Genomic DNA, 22,283 nt, shown 5'->3' on the forward strand with positions numbered 1-22,283 from the left:
CAATTTTGTTATTTTTTATTTCAAATTTTCATGTTAATGGGATGTCTGTAATGCAGCATACCCTATTAATGTAAAAGATTTTTTTCAAATTTAAAGAAAAAAAAGCAAGAAAAACTAATTGAACAGGAAATCGGCCATTTTAGGTTGAAGCAGCCATTTTGTGCATTTTGGGCCCTGACTTCGACAAGCTCGTTCTTAAGAAATTGGTCCAAATGGAATTAGGTATCCTATCTAAACCGTAAATTATCTTCCACTAAATGCTGTATAATACGCAATTTACAAATTTACTGGGCAATCTGACCACAACTTGACGCAGTTTCATATCAAGAACAGGCTGGTGGAAGTCCTTTAAACCAAAAACAAGTTGAGACGGAATGAAAAGCATACTAGTGCACTCCATCTTGCCTGATTTGATTCCAGGATCGATTAACCAACCAACATACAATTCCACACAAACGACCACATTCTTGAAAATCAATTAATTAACTCATGGATTACAATGCCCACCCCTAACTTTTATGGCATGTCAGACAATGGGAATGCAGCTCTGAACCTGATTTATATATTCCGCAAATTAACAAATCAGCAATAGCCAACTCTGTACATTTTCAACATGTGACTTGCTGTTAGATCAAGAAATTGATCCAATTTAAATGCATCCCATGTGGGTGAATCTTATAAGAGTTGTCTATTCATGATTCCAAAGCCCACGGGTGATTGAAGATACACACGAGTTGTTCATTCAAATACACATATTTAGCACTAAGGTCAATTCGCAGCAAGCAACTTCAAAAAGGGTGGTTTGGGCCGTTGTGGGCGTGAACACGGCCAGACACCCTCACTTCCTCGGAACACCCAGCATGGCACGGCCGAATTCCTGCACTGGTGAAGTGAGGATTGCAAAAAATCAGGATATGCTAGCATTTCCGTATGCGCCGTCTACAAGCGTAGCATATAATATGAATAGCCATCCATCCGAGTCGATTCTCTCAAATAATGTTAAAACGGGTGTATTTATTACACACAATTTCAACTTCTGTCGAACAACCAGAACATGACTGCCTCCCCATTCACAAATATGTCATCTGGTTTTCCATAACGTCTAATGCAAACAAACCCGCACATGGAAAATATCATGAAGTTACTGCATCACAGTTCCCTTTATAGATCCATCCTTGAATTTTCCCCACCTGCAGCCTCAGCACAAATGAAAGGCTTGCACCTGCGCTACACACTACGACTGCAGCAGTGAGGAAGCGGTCGCTCCATGCCGCCGCAAAGCATCTCATCTCAGCAGGAAGCGCCCGAGCGCTTGTGTTTCCCTTATGAACCCTCTGCGGGCGAGAGCTCATCATCGTGCAGCAGCGAGCCGAGCAGCCGCCGCCTTCTTCTCTCGGCTGAAGGAGAGGAAGACAAGGCGCAAGTCTAATAGAGGCACACGCATACACGACACCCTCACCGCAAGGGTATAAGTCGGGAGGGTTGAAAGTCATTTAAACGTGAACAAATCGACTTGATAGTTTAAATCATCCATCCATGAGTTTTCTGTAAGCATTTTAGTGATGGCTTCCAGGTTATCTCGTTGTACATCACGGTCACCGACAAGCTCACACACACACAAAAAACAAATGTCAACAAGTAAAACGCGCTACGCTGCAATTACTCAATGTTGACACTGTCATGATCAGAGTTTTGATTGCATAACCCCAAATAACAAGGAATGAGTTACATACAAAGCGACTTAAGACTTTCACTTCTCTGACGTCATCGCTACAAATAAGGTCCCGGAGCTCGCTCAAGCAGTCGAAAAAGCTCCACTTGCTATTTAATTCAAAACAATCACATTCCACCACAGACGCTACGCCAGCGTGATTCAGCCTCTGTCAACTGTCTCTTCTTGCAGCATGCCCCAAATACATTTAGGGACCTTCTCCGCAGACACTTCACGTTGGTTGACACTAAATTTATGCTGTGAAGCTTTGCCGGCACTACGTCAGGGGATCTACAAACATATTTCCAATCTCCACAAAGCGGCATTGCTCTGAATTAAAACTGCGCTTGACTGTTTTATGACCAGCTGTTCTCCACCTCTCACCTGGGAGAGGCTCTTGCTCACCTACAACTCCAATTCAGATATGTTCTGTAGATAATTGTCGAATGGCTGTACCGGGTCCTATTTAAATAATGAAGAATGTTGCTGTTCTCCTATTGAACACGAGGAACTGGGAAAAAAAAGGTCCAATCCAGCCCTCCAACTTCTTTAGTGCTGATCCTTATTAGTGTGATGGGTGAGCCTATCGCAGCTGACTTTGGGCGAAAAAATGGGTCACACTGGTAGTCAGCCAATTACAGCTCATGGCACACGTAGATGACAGTTTACGCCCATATTCCCCAATTAAGTCTTTGGGAAACCTGCCGGAAGTGAAATTCAAATCACCGACCTTGGAACTGTGAGGCAGATATACACACAATTGTCTCCTCCCCTCCTCCTGCAGTCACTAAAGCAATAAGTTTGTGTCACGACCACAACATGACTGCCTAAAACAGGCGTGGGCAAACTACGGCTTGGGGGCCACATGCGGCCCGTTAAACGTTTTCATCCGGCCCGACAAACTTGAAAAAAATTAAATGAATAAACCTTGTTCATGTTTTATTTTCTAAATACTGTGTTTTTCAAAGACGTATATTTTTTTGTAATGCTTTTGTTCACGTTTTTTTTTCTCCGATGAGGTGAGGTTACCAAAACAATCCATACATCTGCTCCTGCTCCGGCCCTTCTGTCAAATTTTAGAACACATTGTGGCCCGCCAATCAAAAAGTTTGCCCACCCCTGGCCTAAAACTTTAATGTACCACAAATTTTGTGGGCAGCGGGGCGGTTTTGTCTGATAGTGTTCTGTGCCGTACACAAAACCAGCCTGCCATGAGCAAAGGTGTTATGTCACTTTTTGAAACCAAATTAAAGTGCACAAGCAGGTGGCAGTCACAAACGATGAGAGGATCAACATGAAAACAACAACAGCAACGCACGCTTAAAAGAAGCGCTTCGCTTTGTTTTCTCAGCATGTGTGTTTGATCGATTAAGAATTCCTGTGGTCTCGCAGGGCAGCACAAAACATTCGCATTTCTTTTCAGCCAAAATACGTGAGAGTCAGGTTCGCACACGGAACGATCATTGTAAATTGCTTTTCTTTCAGCTTTTGGTGCCAATTACAACACATTCTGCTATCTTTGTCTAATACTCGAAAGCTGTGCTGACTTCAAAACAAAGTAATGCACTGCTGCCATCTACAGGAAGCTGGTTTAAAATACGGAATTGCCTACATGCTAAAAAAAAAAAAAACGTACTAAGGTAAAACATATATATGTCGGTGGCAATAAACGGTTCGATTCTTGACGACAAATATTAACATTTGGGCAGTGAATGAGCTAAGAATGGGTAAATGTTGTGTGGTGCCGCATAAAAAGCATGCATTGCCCATATTTCTATACCCAAGAAATTCAGAAAAATGGAAATAATCCATTTCAGCATAGTTGTCAAACTCCAATCGTGGAGAGCCGCTTTCCTGCATGCTTTCAATCTCTCCGGGCTGCAGACAGGATACTTATCAGGCTTCTTCAGAGCTTGCTGATGAGCTGATCATTTGAATCAGGTGTGTTGCAGCCGGGAGAGATTGAAGGCATGCGGGAAAGCGGCGCTCTAGGACTGGTGTTTGATACCTGTGCATTACAGCATCAAAATGTCAATCAAATAAATCTTTCCATCCATTTGCTATAGCGCTTGTGCTCATTAGGGTCATGGGAAGCTGGAGCTTAGCCCAGCTGACTTTGGCAATCCACTGGTTGCCAAACAATCACAGCCTATTAATACATAAAAATGAAAAAAAAAAAATTCATAGCATGTGTCCTAATTTCGGGTTGGGGACTCGCTGGAGCTCAACCGAACCGACTTTGGGCAAAAGGTAGACTATTAGTGATAGACCGATTATAGGCCTTGCCGATTATCGGGGCCGATGTTTGGCAATTTGCCGATTATCGGCATCGGCCTTTTTTTTTAACTTTCAAGGCCGATAAATTAAAAGCTGGTTTATTTTGGCTCTCTACATCGCTCTCTCTCTCTCTCTCTCTCTCTCTATGCTGTGCTGGCGGCCCTGCCTGCAGAAGCAGGATGGCCCCGCCCACAGCACCATCTGATTGGTTCCTTGTCCAGTGAATAGCAGCCAATCAGGAGTAAGATGACTGTCTGCATTTTCCCCTCGAGTCACACGCACTACGGGAGAGGTCCTGCGAGCAGAGGAAGGTAAGGCAACAGATTTTGCCCAAATTTGTATAAATGTCACAACAAATAGAAAACGATTTGCCGTAGTAAACGTTAAAGAGATGTTTGTTTTCATTGAACTATAAAACATGCAGCTGAGCCTGGGAGCGCCGTGCACGTTTTGTTAGACTTTTAAAACCATGTTGTCTATTTTCCAAGAGCTAAAAAAAGCTTTAACATGTTGTAAATCACTAAAGTTGTATCATAAACGTGCTTAAAGGCATTTAAACTAAACTAAAAAAAAAAAAAACATTCAGTCACATAATAAATGGGAAGTGAACCCATTCAGACAGTATGGAAGTCAAGCAAGTGAACCACAACAGTGCCAGTGACTTACTTTTATGTAGAAACCATAAAACACTAACATTAATTTCCTTACAAAAATTTAGAACAGAATGTTTTCCTCTGGAGTGGTTTTCGCATATGCTTCAACATTCTGAGGTTGGTGCATTTCTCCCACATACCCCAAAAACATCCATGTTTGTTTCATTGAAGACTATAAATTGTGAACGTGAGTTTGAATGATTGTTTGAATGAATGTGAATGTCTCCATGTAACCTGCAGTTGGCTGGCAACCAGCGACGACAAGCAATACAGGATGAATGTGTTTCTCCGGACAGCAACAACATACAACTCACTCCTAGCCTGTAACATCACTCCACAAGCTCGCTCGAGTGTCCGTCACGAAGCACAGAGTCAGCAGTGCAGCTGAGAGACGAGGCGGTCGAGTTGGCGACTTGGCACGCAAGCGACCTGACATGCAATCACACACCTTGACGCATTTTGCTTACCCCCGCATGCATGCAGTGTCCCCCCCCCCTCTCACTTTGCGGGACGCTCGACAGGTGGACAGAGGATGGTGCCGCCCGCTTGCCCCTCACGTCCGCTCGTTGCTTTATGTCTACGCGTGCAGCTTGTTCATCAGGTCTCATCCTTTAATCTGCCCACCATAAGCTATTATAGCGGAGGTGGAGGGCCGAGGGCTGAGCGTGCCCAAGTGCCTGCCTGTCATTGGCGCAGGTCCTGGCGGAGTTAACCTGGATCAATAACGTACACACGCATTCTCAACATGACGTAAACCCTCAAACTTCCTCTTCCTCTCTGGCAATGTACTGGCGGTGTGTGTGTGTAGCGATACTTGCAAAAATCATATTCATACTGTTACGTCTAGAAGTATTTTGCTTGTGCACCACCAGTAAAATAAAGTAAAATGAAGCACATGTGATTGACGTGCAGACTTTCAGCTTTAATTAGAAAGGGTTCATTTGCGATTTAGAAATGACAGCAATCTTATGTTGAGTATACTTTCACGTTCAAGGGTTCAACATAAGGTTGTGCAATTAATCATAATTAAATTTCGATTATGATTATTACACTCATCGATTAATAAAATTGGCATAATTGTAAAAAAAAATTACATTCAGGATATATACATTGTTAAAATAGTACTCATTTTTCGAGTATATAATTTCTGTATGTAGTTTGTGAAATCTGATTAATTAAAAAATCAATAAAAACTGCACATTGATTCCACTGAATTTTTCCGGGACTACACCTTGAGAGCTCACAACTTGAAATTTGACCTTCAATTTAAAAAAAAAATTATAATTCTACAGCCTAAGCAAAACAAGAATAATCTACGCCATGTTTGTAGCATTAAAAAAAAAAATTTCAAAATAATATCAACATTTAGATTTTTGTTAATCCAACACATTTTTTTTTATAGAAAACTGCAAGACACACCCACTACCCATAACGTAGGTACACTGTTGTTTTGAAAATCATTTTATGCAAACCAAATAATGCAACAGTTTGAATTCATACTGAGGTAATAATTGTGTTCATAATTGTGGCTGCAGTTCACTTCACCTTTTGTTCAGCGCTCAATACATTTCCATGCGTACCAAATGAAGTGCATCGCGAGTACACATAACATACATGGAAAGAAAAGAAGTGTCAAGCAGCAGTCTAGCGTGGGCGTCTTTTCTTTTCATCTGATTCTCGTGGCATGTAGAACATTGCACAAGCTTTTAGCCCTGAGCCCGGTCTGGCAGGCTGACACTTTTCTTGTGATTTTTTTTTTTTTTTTGTAAGGGTACCAGTGAGGACTGAAGAGGAGATATGAAGTGACAACCAAAGACCACAGAAAAGAGTATGGCTGAAGCGACAAAAAGCAATATATCAATTTTTTTACAGCATTTTGCCTCATTAGTGTGGGCGCATAGGCCTATCAAGAGATTGGTATACCTCTGACTGGTCGACAGCCAATCACAGTGCATATTTTATTGTATAAAACGAGCATTTCCATTCATGTTGACACCTATGTGCCGTTTAGCGTCTTACTTGAGTCTTTTTCTCTTTACACTTTAATATGCATGATGGTTACTGAATGCTAATAAATCAATTAAAATGTTGCCTCACAGTAAGTTTTATAATGTGTGACAGTTTGAATCTGCATACAAGAGTGATTAAATAACATTAGCTAAATACTGATATGCCGGCAGGGTGTGACTTAATCAGAAATACATTTACAGTTTTGGTCACATGAACAGATTGTTCAAAGTCTACTTGAAGACAACATTGTTGTTTTGCAAATGATGGATGACACGAAACGCAGGTGCTTTTGAATTCACGGCCAGCTTGACATTGATTGATGGGTCATGAATCAGCAATATAATGTACTAGCTTGTTGCATTTACAAATGAATATGCAACATGTTAGTTTGGCGTGGGAGTGGACCAACATCTTTTGTCATCACGTGCTGTGTTTGGCGGGGTTAGTGTTCAACGTGTTAAAGATAAAAGGACTTGTGTTTAAACCAACTGGATTGACGAGTATGCTACCAACCTACTACAGACGGAAAGTAGATTTTAGCACACATCTTTATATCGGATCATTGAATTTAAATGGCTTTTCCGTTTTTGGTGAAAGGCTGACCAGGAATGTGAGGCCACTGAGGAATGTGGACGACAGGGATGGCTCAATAATTGATTGCTCCGAAGTGATGACAGGGATAACGAGCGGATTTAAGGACTATTTACAGCGGACTGTCCAACCTTGGTCCACATGAAATGGGAGGAAGTTGTTTGACACGTGCAGATTTTCCACACAGGAAGAGTGGAGCCGTCAATTAAACCCGGAACCTAAGAAATGTGAGCCAGACCTGCGAATAACTAATCCAGTGTCTTGATAAACGGCAAAATAAACTGTACTGACGTTATTAAATGATAATGCAGCTTTAACCAATCAAGGTATTGTTCTAAATACCCCTGAGTAGCGATCAGACCAGGTTGTAGTCAACCATTCGCCTATTCAGTAAAAGATAGTAACTTTAAATAATGAGTGAATTAAAATGTATTCCACATGACAGCTAAATAAAAATGTATCCCAATAGATGTTTGAAAACAGACAGTTCAAATAGAATAAATGGAAATGTGAAAAGTTAAATACAAATGAACTGGGCAATTAGGCAGTAACTAGAGGGAGCGTGTGTACAACCCTCTGAGAGTCACTGCCATTAATTGATAAAGAAAATGGATGAGGATTACCACAAAAAATATAATACAACTACAGTAATGGTGTGTACGGAGACAACCTGTGAGCCAAAGGTGAGGGAAAATTTGGGTAGCGCTCTCTAAAAAAAAAAATATATATATATATGTATATATATATAGAACTAGCATATTGAATGATGGAACTAAAAAAATGTGTCTTAAAGGCATCACAAGATTGGCAAAGAAGTGGAATCCATAAAAGGTCAAAGTTAAAATCTACACGTACTACGCGAAGATAATGGCGGTAGCAGGGGTGAAAACGTAACTTTAGGTCGCCTTGACATGTAAGAAAAAAATCTGTCTCATTAAAAACCCTCCAAAAATGAAGTACATTATCAAGCTCCTCCCCAAAACGCTGGACCGTGTTGGGTCACGTGACTCAAAAGTGGCTCAAGTGGCATTATCGCTGCCAGACTTTAATCCGCTGGCTGAACTGGCTCCAAATCCTTCTCTATAAAATGAGGCGGGGGGTTTAGGAAGGAAGCGGACTGGACATTGCTTGGGAGTGTGTCGGTGTCAAGTGGGCAGTGACAACTGTGTGACTCGGGATGGTCCTTGAGCAATGAGGCATAATATTAGGTACACCCACGGAATGAGATTCAATTGAATAGTGCTTAGTTATTAATGTTTAAACTCGTGTGTAGCGTGCGTGAACACTTCGTGATGTGTCAAAATAAAAGGAGCATTATGATTTTTGTGTGGGTTTTTTTTTTTCAACATACAGCTCTTGATTTTCCAAGTCAATAGATTGTGCAGGTGCGCGTAATGTTTTGCAGGTGTGCCTGTGTTGTTCAATGCAGGGACCAAATAGTCAAAAAGCTGCTCGGTGTTTCATCACTAATTATTGGCGCACACCTGCACCCTTGCGTCAGAAAAATACAAACTTGAATTATAGTTACACAACTAGTTGTTCTATTTGTAGCCCTGCGTGTGCTTTAAAAACTCTGACTCGCCACAACAGATAAATCTGCAAGCATTTACAAACTTATTTTTTTCAAACAAGCAGACTCAGTTGAAATCTGACCTCATTGTTGAGGACTGCAATTGAATTTGTGTGACGCAGAAAATGCCTGGTAGTCACAGCTTGAAGATTCCATCTAAATAAGCGATGTAACAAAACTACGTTTAATGCGAAACCTAGATTTAAGTTCAACGTTAATTCCGTTTTAAATTTTTATCTGGGGGGAAGAACGACATTCACTAGAAGCGAAAAGCCATTTTTGTGCGTGAGAATATCCGCAAGACCAGTCAAGCGTGCGTTGGACATAATTCACTTGGAAAAAAAATAAATCAATCAATCAACTGGAAAAGCAGATTTGCACATGGCATAACAAAAATCAAAGGGTAAGGGAAAAAGTCACACAAAATGCGGATATTAAGCATTTGTGAAGCTTTGGGAAATCGGTTATAAAATATATATATATATATAAAAAAGATTTAAAAGATTAAAAGTCTGAAAAGTGCTTCAGCGACTGTGGCTCTCCTTTCCCACATGTGAGGGCATCACAGTTAAATAGTCCTATTTCAAATCATGTCTAATTTTTGGAAACAGCTCTTATTTCTTTCATTAACATCAAACGCTCTTTCCCAGACTTTTGCGAACTACCTATCTTAACTTTCAATTTCAGTTGTGAGGTTTTATAATGAATAACTCTTAAAAAAAACGAGTGTAGCCGACGTAGAATTGCAATTCAAAAAAGAAAAAGCACATCAGAGAGAAAAAGAGAGGAATGGCGTTTTCCTGCCATGTAACCTACCTAAGCGGTTAGTACCCTACCATTTATTTGACATAAAAAAAATGCCACAAACGACGTGTTTAGTCTGCTGGCAATTGTGTTGGCACTGACATCAGGTATTCCCCATGACGTAATCGGTGTCTTTCTAGGGTGAGAGTTGAGCGGAAAAACAAAGAGAAAGGTTAGGAAATCCCTCACTTGGCTCTCACACATGAGCAGCTACAACAGAACAAGCAAGCGTGCGTTAAAACTACTTGCGTTTCTCTTGTTATGCTTTGCCTTCCCTGCCGTCGCTCTGACACGGAAGTCGATTCTTCCACGAGTACATGCGGCAACATCAAAACAACCGTGCCGCCTGCAGTCACTACTCACACGACTTACCCAAAAGAAACCAAAATAAATAAATAAATAAATAAACCACAGCAATTATCTGTCTGGGATGAACTGCTGCCTCCCGCTCAGGGAACGGCTCGGCGGCATGAAGACGTTATAGTGAGGACACGTTTACACACACACGCACACGATGTGTAATGCTGTTGAAGAACGCCAATAAGGAGTAAGCTACTAAGAATACACCGCCTGTCTCAGTTACACGACGCGATAGGCGAGGCTCCCATTCAGCTTACAGTACATAGCATACAGTCGTACACTATTTACGCCTACTCATGCACAGCTGGCCTCATTCAGCGCTGCCACGCAGTGCCAGGAAGCGGCGACATTGTTGGAAGGCAGCTGGAGGAGGAGGGGGGGGCGGCGTGCACGGCATTATCCACCTTATTTCTGAGGGCTTCGATGAAGAAACAATTATGCGCGCGACTTCCTGGAGGGCGCCAGAAGTAGTAGCGTGACATTTGCCATCGTTTCCCTGAGCGGTTTGTTTGAAGTTGGTTTATTTTGGGTTCCTTTTCTGGCATTTTAAAAAAGGTCTTGTGGAGCTTGGAAATTTGTGGGTGGTTGTGCGAACAAACAGAAGAAGTTGAACCTGTGGAGTTGATTTACTTTGTGAAATGAAAGCTTTATTACAGTGGATTCTAAATATACGACTGTACGCCGCTTCAGTAGGAAGCAGATTGAAATGTTTTTCATTCCCACATTAAGTCTGGAACAGTCCTAGAAAGTGGACTTGAGCAACCAGTTACAATGTAAACAAAACACGGGTTCCACTTCATGACGGAAGTTGCGCCTATAATTCATGCGAGGCATAGGAAAAAGGTTGAGATGCTGACACAAAACATGTACATATGAGGCAGAAGAAAAAAGAAGAGGAGGAGGAGGAGGAGGCGAATGCTGCAGTGAAAAAGAGGGTGTGACGTTCCCGGGAGAAGGCAGGAAGGTGAACGATAGGTTTGCCATCAATGAAAACATCCCCTGGTTAAAATTGTGGGACTGCAAGAACATATGCATGACTGCCTTGCCATCAAATATTTATCAAATCCCTGGACATGCATGCTTTGGTGCTAGCGCTTCACCTACATTTCAGGGCAATGTGTGTGTCTTGGGAAACGAAGGGAACTCCATGCGATGCGCGCCATACACATACCGTGTGAATCAAGTGACCCGTTACCTAGCAACGTCCACTGTGCTATGACACTGTGCGAGGCATCATAAGGTAAAAAAAAATAAATTAAATATACAGGAGCGTGATAGTGATCCGCTTCAAGCATCCACAGGAATCCCTCAGCGCAAGCGATTTAGAGGAATGAAAAAATATATATATTCTGCACCCTCAGGGCGATCTCAGTGAAGTGCCGTAACACGACAGGTTTGTGCAAATGTTTGCTTTCGTTCCATGCTTGTGACCTTGAGAGGCAAAGTCAACTGTATTTTTTTTTATGTCATTCTGGACACAGAAGGGTTTACATTCAAGCGTGGATGGGGATTATGTTGATTAATTGATTGTTGAGAAAGTGCGTGGAATGTATTGTTGATTAAGTCTCACACCGTTCTGACGTTCTCAGTTCGAATCGGTAAAGATTTTTTTTTTCTGGGTACACTGGCTTTTTCCCACATTCCAAAAAAAAAGGCATTTTAGGTTCACTGAAAACTTCGAGTGATTCAGAGGTGTAAATGTGAGTTTTTTCTGTTCATGTTTTTTGTCTAGATATACCCCACGATTGGGGTATTGATTACCGTATTTTCCGGACTATAAACAGCTACTTTTTTCAAAGCTTTTTAACCACGCGGCTTATACAACGGTGCGTTTTTTGTTTTTATTTGTTTTTTGTGGATTTTTCTTTCACCAGTAGGGGCGCTCTATAGTTTAGAAAATACGCTAAATAAATAGTTTTTTTTTCTCTTGGGTCTGTTCTGTTTTAATTAACAAAGTTGTTGCCGTATTAAAAGGCGCCGTTTTAACAATATATATATATATATATATATATATATATATATAATTTATTTATTTATTTAATTATTTAAAAAAAAAAATCCCCAAAGAAGATTTGCTGCGGTATATATGTAGGTGCATCTTATGGTGCGGAAAAGGTTGTGATCGCGCCTTAAAGCAACTGAGGTAAAAAGTAGTCTGCCGAATGTCCTCTGTTGGAATTGGCAAACCGGAAGACGAGATGTCAAAAACCTGTGCTTAGCTATGCTTGAGGATATTCTCACTCATTCAGGTTATTTCTTCTTCTGGGCAATGAATCAATGTCAACCGGACAGCTCGGTTCTTAATGATTGCTCTAATTTTGATTAGCCATTAGTAGAGTCAAAATTGCCGACTCGTCTGTTCAACCCTTCATGGGAAGTTGAGCGAAATCCATGCAGCGCTCCGCCGAAGCATCTCAGATGAGTGAAAAAGAAAATGAATGAGTAAGTCATGAAAAAAAACTGTTGCCAAAAATGTACACAACGTGAAAATACTATCACTACGACGAAAACTACTATGACTTCTAGTCTCTGGCACCAGGCCCCACAATCCTACATAATCAATCACGTAGAGTAGATTGAAAGACCAGGCTTCTTATATGAACTCCTTACTGCCAAATATCGAATGACACTTGAGCAGGAAGTGTAGGAAGAGACATCAGTCGAGGCTGAGTCTTGAATAACCTGTTCACGTTGGCGTGCACGGATACATGGATATTTGATATTTGTATGGCTAAACACACAGTCACAAAGGGGATTAAAAGCTAATTTCACCATGTCAGAAACAAGTTCCTGTGCCGTTTCTGAATGACGTGGGGGATTACTACTGAAGGACATTCCTGCTTGTGTTGAAGTCGATATTCTGTACGGCCAATTATGAGCTAGTAAAGTGTAATTAAGGCTAATTCTGGGAAATAAGTATACGTGCAAGGCCGCAGCATATTTTCATTTCTTCTGCTTTCGTCACATTCATATCTGCGTCGAATGTACAAGCAGATTACATTCATGAGAAGTTGTCAGTCCACTGCTCATAGTATAACGGCTGTTTATTTCCTTCGCTTCAATAGAGACAAACCGAATGCTGCTTACATAAACCGCTGCACATAATTGCACCACTCCTGACAGTAATATCAATTGAATGTCCGCCACTGTTTTTTTTTTTTCTTTCAACACAAATCCATTATGCCAGAGGTCTTGCAAACTAACTATATTGACACAGCACATCTGTCAGGTCAGCAGACTAGAGACAAGTTCCATCCACACAGTAGATTTAGAGGTGCCACACGTTTGATATTATCGTTGAACTGTAGAAAAAAAAAAAGCCAACCCATTCGAAAGCTAATGAGAGATCTAGCCATCTATCGGTATCAAACTAGAGGCTGGTTTATCCAACTCTGCAGCCCACACAAGGGGAGGCAATGCTGCCCTCTATCAGCAGTAGCTTAGTTCTCCTCATGTAGGATCAGACGGGGAAACGGACACGCACCCACACAAATATTCCCGTCTCTGGCTCTGACACTGCCTCTTTCGGAAGTCCCTCTGTGTGTCCTTCTCTTCTCACTAAGATAACAGAGGAGGCACAATGGCGGGCTTGTGGGGGTTAGTTTCAACTTCGAGCCAGGCAAAACTGAGGAGGGTCCCGTTCCTGCGGTGGGAGCACATACATATGGAAAAGGGACGAAAGCGATGGCTCCGAGCGGGGGTTATGAATAAGAAAGGTCACAAAAGGGCTCGGGCTGTGACACACAATCGGACTCAGCATTTTTTTCCCTTGCTGCACTCGGAGAACCGAAATGAGCACTGGTATTTTTATTTTGGCTGCTTGTTGGCATAAGTATTCACTGTCAAATAAAATCAGCACTCTGGCCGCTCTACAGCGAGCGCTCCCAACACCAGCTGGACCTGCGTCTCGAACCAGTCAGCACTCTCTGCTCGGCTGAAAAATGACAAAGGTCTTAAGACGACGTTCATCCATGCTTTCTTATACTGCTTATTATGTTCTCAGTGATGGTGCAAGCTGGAGTTTATCCCAGCTGACTTAAGGACCGTACGCTGTTTTTAATCTGAAAATGGGAAAAGGTTCAATTCATACTGAAAATTCAAAAATCAGTCTCAGAGTCACCCTTTCAGTCAAAATGTGAGGAAAGTGTCACCTAGGAAAAAACGGCCGTGGTCGTACATGTGAGTTGACGTTTCAGAGCAGGCATGCATGACAACAATGCATTTGGACTGCTTAAAATATTCACTTCGGTCATATTTTCAACCCACACGACATTTTCACAGAAAACACTGCCAAAGGCAAGGAACTCGCGTTTCTTCCCAAAGTCGTCAACTACTGGCTGAAATCAAGACAAGCCTTGAAAATGCAAATATTTTTACTAGATCAACATCATGAACTCATTTCTACGATATAAGACAAGTGTACACCAGGATTTACAAACTCCGTTCCTCGAGGGACTCTATCATGCATGCTTTCGATGTCTCCCTCGTCCGACACACCTGATTCAATGATACGATTAGCTTTTGCAGCAACCTGGTCATGTGCACGGACGCCACTGGCCTGTTTTACGGGTGCGAGTTACTGACTTTTTTTTTTTTTTTTTTTTGCCTCCCGCGATTATCCAGCCCAGTCCTGTTCAGCTGCATCACTCGGTTGTGTGGCAGACCAAATACAGCCTTGGACACATGCTACATTCAACCATCTCATTTCACCTGTTCACAAGACATCAGTGCACAGTTACACGAGGAGGTGTTGATGTAGGACGGCAGGGAGTATCGCCACATGCTGCATGGCCCAGCTGCCCACCCTCCAAGGGAGACCACACCCTTGGGTGCCCTCTGTGAGCACTGGCGCATGAGAACAATTTAAATCTATTGCATGTTCACCTGTTGTCATAAAGCTGAGTGTGAACATATCAAATGTACACATTTGGAAGCACGAACGCGCAGCTTTGATATCAATACGGGAAAAAAATAATCCGTGCAAAATGCTATGGAGCCAAATATTTTGTATATTCTTGATTTATCAAGACAGCTGCTTCGGAACTAGTGGTACATATTTGTGATTTCCTTATGAATTGTTTAATGCCCTTTCGGGTTTTTGGTCCAAGCAGCGCTCACTGAAGTGAGGTGAGCTATCCTTCTCTGATTTAGGTCCTTTCCATGCAGTGAAAAAAATCCCCATCATGACATACTAAGATTGTTCTCTTCTGTTCTTGGTCAATGGCAGGTGCAAAAATCTAAACAGGATGTAGTTTTGCTGAAAGAGCAACGTGAAGCAAAATGCCCCCGTTGTTAAGGTTAATAATTGTCTGGATGCTTTACCCGGCGACGACAAACCAGCAAATAGCCAAGTGCACTTTAAGGCAACATCTTGAGCAAATAATACTTATTTACACTGTAATAAGAAAACACCGCCAATATATGACGATATACTAACCACAAACAAGCTACACCAAAGATGTGCCACAGAAGTCATGGGTTCCATCTGTTTTCTACATCACCATTCCGCTTTAGGCCTGACCTGGTTCATTTGTCATTAGATCGGCTCAACTTGCGGTTGTTTTATCGCCACAATCGAAACATGCCAGATTCCTTTGTATGCCGAACTAAGACCACTTCATCCAGATGATTTGGGACCAGTTAATTTGGTCCACATCCAAGTTTGGTTAATGTGTCAACACCAGAACAAATGAACCACACCAAGAGAGTTAGAGGGAACAACAGTTTGATTAAATACTTATACTTAAGTGTCTGCGGGTACTCAAAGACGATTGCACTATACTGAAAGAATGATTGCACTTATCACTGAATGAGGATTTAAAATCCTCTGCTCTGAATCAGTCACTTCACTGTAGGTGAACTCATCTCCGATGGCGCGCGTGCAAACAGATGACGCTCTTTTTTGCTTCTCCTTAATTAATTTACAATCACTTGAGGTGAGACACGAATAGGCCAGCTTGGCGATCATTTCGGGCAACAGGTTGGAGTCAAACGAGAACATGCTGAGGGAGCCACGGGTGTGAAAGCACCGGGCTGATAAACGGAGATTCCAAGAGTTTTAACGGTGATTCCTACCAGTCTCGGAGCAGCACAATTTGCAATTCCGTCACATCTACGCTGGACTCGCCCCTGAGCTGCGTGCTCCACCGCGCTACATAGAGTCGGCTAAGAGGCAAAGAAACACTCCACTCACGGCGTTTTTGTGAATAAATGATCGCTGTACAAATGAGGAGGTAAGTGTGAGTTCACGCATCACAGTTCATTAATAAAGCCCAATTAAAAAGAATGGTTTTTAAAAAAAAAACTGTGGACAACCCCTTGTAGCTCAGGTGAGAGGAGACACTGAGTCAGGGGGAGGTGGTGAGCCTGGCCGAGAGCTTCGACTACACCCGGGATCAAGTGGGGAGTTTTAATGGATTGGGAACGGATCAACTAATGGCTATCGCCTTTCGCCGTTTTGACTCAGAGGCTGACCTGATGTGGTGCAATGCAGATGTTTACACCTTCCTTTAGAATTATCAGCAAAACAGCAAATTGGTCTCGTAATTGATTCAGCTTTATCAAAGTCAACGAACAGAGCGACACGTCTTGATTATTGTTGAATTGAGCACCATTTCATTCAAATGTGCAGTGGGATGAATATTTACAAATGCTGCTCACGTCAAGAATAATCACACATAATAATGTAACACAAACCCTTCATGTCTCTTTTGTACTCATCGGCTACATTTAATAGTCAATCAATGCTGTACATCATTTAATTAAATAAACAAGAGATATCGGATTCACACCATGTCAACCCTCAGAGAAACGGCTTTGTCGGTACAGGGGATAGGGGATAAGCTGCCACCATTAAAAAAACAGACAAACTAACATTTATATAGTTATGAATAAGTGAATATTCATTAAGATATTTTCCTACTCAAATTAAATCACAGTCTTCTAATTAGATTGTGACCATATGGCTTGGAAAGAATTTGGAGGGGAAAAAAGCCTGATAAATTGAATTACGTTACCTCATGTTTAATGTCAGGACTACAATTAAAACTTTGAAATGTAAATTGAAAGTAAATGTTTGGAATTAATATACTGCATGTAAATAAAGAAAATATTGTCCTTGCTAAGAAAATAATAAATATTATTTAGGTTCCTTATCAATGATGAAATGCTTGGAAATATGAGAACAATAGTTAACAAACCTATTTTGGGGCATTGCGCTAATTTTTTAATGACAAAAAAAGCAACGGGCTTTATAGCTAAAAACTAAGTTCCATTGCAAACAATTCTTATAGTGTCTGTACTCAATTATTCTTCAACATTGTAACCGCAACTAAAACAACTAAACACATTTGAAACATCTGAACCACAACTTTGTCTTTCAGAAAGGCCCAAAATCTTTAGCAGAAAAAAAATAGCAAGAATGCAATAAGACAGAGAGGAAAAAAAACATCTATTATATTTAACCTAAACCTAATGGCAGATTTAAATTTTAATCCAATTGTACAAATAAGCAGCAATGAGCCACAGAGTGCTATATCAACAAACTCACCCCAAAAAAAAAGAATCAACAAAACTCCTGCCTGAGGACAATGCACACACTCATAAAAATGTCATCAACCAAAAGTAATTACTGTGCATTCAATTACTTTAATAGAATAAACTGACAAAATAACATAAGCAACAGCACGTGCATGAAATTATTCATTAAATGATACTAACCAATATTATTTAAATTATTTGTACAATGGCGACGAGTACAATAATAGAATTACGTTACTATTACATTAAAACATAAACTTGCATCTTAATCAAATTACAATGGCCAAGGTGACGTCTCATTTGGACATCGCGCGACGATTTGTACACGAGAGCACGGCAATCCTTTCCAACGTAACCCTATTAATTCGTCGTTGCATTTGAAGCGAGTCAGAAAGAGAAGTCACGAAGTGTGGAAAAGACTGCCGCTCATGTGATTTCGCCCATACATGTTGCACCTCCCCTGAAATGGCGAGGGTTGCGGAATGGGGGGGGGGGGGTATGTACATTCACACATGTGTGGGCCGAGGCGATCCACCCACACTCTCGAACACACACACACACACACGCTGTCTTTTTTTTTTTTTTTTGCCTTGCAGCTAGCACACATGTATGGACTTTTTTTTTTGCCCCGTGCGATCCCGCCCCACGCAGGAAAAGGGCCATCGTGGCAGCCATTATGAAGCTCAGCCATCATGGCCTACGTGCACGTTGGCTGTGTGGGGAGTGGCGCACCCATTGTGCGCCATGTTGGTGAGCTCCTCGAACACGCCGTTGCACACCAAATGGCGCCCAAAAATCCAACTTCAAAAACCTTTACGACGTTGATTTACTTACGTGGGGGGCACGTAAATCTCCCCTTCCCCCAAAACGCGTGGGTTGTGAGTGCAGGAAAGCGTGCACGGAAGAAGAAGTGGGGGTTGGGGTTGGAGGGGCGCTGGGAGCACATAGTGTGGGGTCACGTGTTCCTCCACAAGGGGATTGAATATTTACCTTTTTGTCACGCAATGTAGCTTCTCCCTACTGGCGAGGGAGCGCTTGCGCGATCTATATGCTCCCTTGGAAGTGTATAGAATGCTCCAAAAGAGAAAGTGCGCCGTTATTGCGAGTAATTGACGAAATGGCGTGGCGGTGCATGCAGAAAAATAGAAACAGACAAAGCGCCATTGATGCGGGGAGTTGCCTTTCGTTTTCCACGTACACGCGTACGTTTCCGTAAAGAAGCTGATTGGTATGCTCCTCGTTGTGCTTTGCGGTGATACGACATACACGTTGGGGGTTGGTATGCGGGGGTCTCCGTTATGATCCAATTCAGGTGCACTGACAATTAGGCAGGACTTATGTAATATGTATATTTGCTCATTGTGGTACATGAAAAAAAACATGTATTTCCACCAACACCAAAAAGCTTCTCTGTGTGGGTGCGCGCGTGCGTGTGTGTGCGCGTGTCATTCTATGGTGCAAAAACGTGCTTAGCAACATTGCACAGCTTAAACCTGTAGGTTACACGTCAGCCATGGGGTAATCACACACATTTTAAGATCCTCCATATAAAAAGTTCAAATCTGGACCAAAGAGAGCAGTGCAATTATTTTTTTAGCTTATTCAGAAAGACTAATCCTTACCGCCAACCCTGTTGTTTTGTTTTTTTTAAATATTCACATTATTTACAATTTTTAGCACAAAAAAGCAACCCTTAAAATTAATACAGCAGATTTTTGGGGAGACAATAAAAATGAATTCAGACATGAAATACAGCACATGCTAAAAATCATTTCTCTGACATGTTCAAGACCCTTTTCACTTCTCATTGAGAACCAGTGAACAGTATATAACAGAGTATGTGTGAGTGTGTGCATGTGACACCAAAAAGCCCTTCCAAAGCTTTCCTTGAACAGTAGACCAGAAGTGGACCACTTTAACTTTTCATTGAGTGGCTGTGGTATATAAGTGTGTGTGCTTGTGAGCGTGTGTGTGCGTGGGCCACACCGAGTCAGGCCTACCTAAGCTTCTTGGGAACAGAGTAGTCCACCTCTATCACCTTGCCGTGCAATTCCGCTTTCCCTATGGGAGCATAGGCAGTGCAACGTTAGAAAACAATGCAAAGAGCAGTAAAAGTTTGCAGCGCTCGTGCAACCCACTCATGGGATTCCTTTAAGAGCACACGTAAAGCATGCAACATTATGTATAGCGTGTGTGCGTGGGGAATGGGCAGCCATGCTTTGCACTCCAACCTCGTTCCCCACAACCGAACCTGACTCAACAGGGGGTTCGATTCTCAAGGTAAAGGTGCAGGAGCAACACACTCTAGGAGGATAAAGAAGAATCCATCTTTTGTGAAGGCGGTTCCGAGTGGCCTGGCGCACAGCCCCGGAATTATCGTCTCACCTCGTCCCCCTCCACCACCCACCGCCTCCCCTTTTCCAGCTACCTGTTTATGGGCTCTTTCCTCCGGACCCCCGCGACCCACCGCCAAGACACCTCGTAAAAACACGGCCAAGCGTCCGAGGAACACGGACGTGACAAGTTTTCCGCGCGGGAGTCGCTCAGCTGCCTTCAATAAAATCACGAGAAAAAATAAGTGAAAAATAATTACCCGAAGCATCAAGAGCACCCCGTGCGTACGCATTCCAGCGGGGGTGATCACACACACAAAAAAATCGACGCACTCTAGAACGGAATCTGCACGCATACTGAACGTCTTGTGGTGCTTGTGTTGTCTTTAAGAGGGGACATTAAAGCGCCTCAAAAAAAAGTGCCCGGCAATCGATCATCGATTCAATCAGTCTTGACGCGCGCACCGAACACTCACCAAACGTGGGACTCAACCACATGCACACACATACACAAAAAATACACGAATACACACACTAATAATTCGTGCACGTGCTTCCGTGACTGACTCATTGCGTTATTTTTAAAACGTGTCATCTCATCAAGCATCACTTCTCACTCACCCGAGAGAAGCTCGATAGCCTTCACGGCCGCATTCTGGTCGGGGAAGTCCACAAAGGCATAGCCGGATTTGACGAGGACCTGCTCGGCCGCGGGCAGCTTCCTTTCCCCGAAGAGCTGCTGCAAGTCCTCCACTGTGACCGAAGGACTTAGATTCCCAACATATAGTTTGTTCATGATCTGACAGGAGCAAAGGTGGAGGGGGTGGACAGAGAAATAAATCCCAGAGATCCTTAAACGAGGCTGCAAAAAGAAAAAGAAAAATGAAAAAATGAAAATAAAAAAAGGTGATGAGGGAGGGGAAAAAAGGCAATAGTTATACCCCCCGTGGAAAAGACTAAGCTATAAGCAAAGCAAGCCCCCCCTTGCAGCAACTCTGGCCCTGGCCAAACTCTTTTTCACGGGGACTCTGGGAGTTACGACACTACTCTGGAGCCAACAAGCACCGCCTCTAAAATAAAAGCGCCCCACAAAAAAAAAAAAAAAAAAAAAAAAAAGTATGCTTGGTGCATACGAGGGGTTCCCTGTTGATTCGAACCCGCATGGAAAACACCCGAAAGTAGCATGCAGGTTTTCCCGAATTTAGATTCGGCTCACAAAATGCATCAATTTGTATTATTGTCCCAGTCAAAGGATCCAGGTTATTTTATCGATCATCACGCCATTAAACAAATTCTTTATTTATGCTTCGTATTTCCAATAAATACACGTTTTTTAATCTTTGTAATATACATTATTTGCCAATGCACTGAAAATTAATTCAATCGAAATTGTTATTTGGCTAATTAGGCCAACATTTAAAATCAAAGCAATTTTAATTATATTTTCCGATTTTTGCAGTTTAATTTCAAACATTTATTGTAGTCATTAGGGGAAGTCAGATATCGCATTTATTACAGTTTATTACAATACGTAGTAATTAACATTACTGTTTATTTACATTTTAATTTACATTTAGTTTATAGTTTGGTTTAGACAGTTTTAAACCTATTTTAAACAAACGAATTATTTAATATATCTAAAAATATATTCATAGCGTTTAAATATTTTGTTGTCATTCACCATGCCAGTCGTTGTATCAATCATTAACATACAACAAGCAAAGCCTTTTAAATAGTGAGACCCACGATTTGTAAATTCAATTAGTGGCCAATCACCATGCAAGTCACAATACGTATATAGTAAATAATTAATGCATACGCAAAATTAAAAAAAGGTGAGTCATAGCCTATGTGCTAAATAATAAGAACTACAAAATATCCACACACAATTTTTAAGTGTGTATTTCGAAAAATCATTTAATTTAATCCACCATTCGAGACACAGTACGCAATAAATAATCCACATCTGTTTGCAAAATTTTAAGATAGAAAAAAACTATAATGAAATAAAACAGTAAATGGTTCTTAATTTATTCCACTGTGTACAACCACAGTAGTGGCTCTCTGTATTATGATTATGTTTACAATCAAGACTTTTTTTTTTTTTTGGTCCGACTTGTGTCTGGCATTGTGTGTCAACTTGCGCAACCACGTGAGTCGTCTTGATTGAAAGGCTGGCAGTGCATGAGTAGCTTCTCGGTGGGTGTGTGTATGTTCACAAGGTGGAGCCTCTCTGTGATGGGGGGAGGGGAAGGGGGACACACAAGCAGAGGGAAGGGCTGTGACTGAGAAAGTCGTGAGCAGCACTTTCTGTACCACACGCTGAAAGGGGGGCTGGGCCGGCACGCCACGCCCACTCCGGGGTCCTCTTCACGTGACTTTTCAGCTCATCTCTCCCCCACCCCCCCTGTGGAACAGTGCTGCCATCCTACAGC

The 22,283-nt window shown here is 41.9% G+C and overlaps 1 protein-coding gene across 5 annotated transcripts in view; it reads right to left on the reverse strand.

Moving 5' to 3' along the window:
- The window catches only part of igf2bp2a (insulin-like growth factor 2 mRNA binding protein 2a), a 40,229-nt gene extending 19,484 nt beyond the window's left edge, over positions 1-20,745 (reverse strand). For 3 of the 5 annotated variants that reach the window (XM_088314999.1, XM_088315000.1, XM_088314998.1), the window contains exons 1-2: positions 20,470-20,745; positions 19,516-19,576 (exon numbers count right to left, since the gene is read on the reverse strand). In XM_088314999.1, the coding sequence (XP_088171125.1) occupies positions 19,516-19,576; positions 20,470-20,644 (236 nt within the window). In that variant the 5' untranslated portion in view covers positions 20,645-20,745. Of the gene's footprint in view, positions 1-5,143; positions 5,188-18,349; positions 18,366-19,515; positions 19,577-20,469 lie in introns of those variants that run through there. The other 2 variants (XM_088315002.1, XM_088315001.1) reach the window with 2 other exon arrangements.
- Positions 20,746-22,283: the final 1,538 nt, after the last annotated feature.

Source organism: Idiotropiscis lumnitzeri, chromosome 14, assembly GCF_059441095.1.
Source record: "Idiotropiscis lumnitzeri isolate Australia: NSW breed Sydney's pygmy pipehorse chromosome 14, RoL_Ilum_1.0, whole genome shotgun sequence".
NCBI lineage: Eukaryota > Metazoa > Chordata > Actinopteri > Syngnathiformes > Syngnathidae > Idiotropiscis > Idiotropiscis lumnitzeri.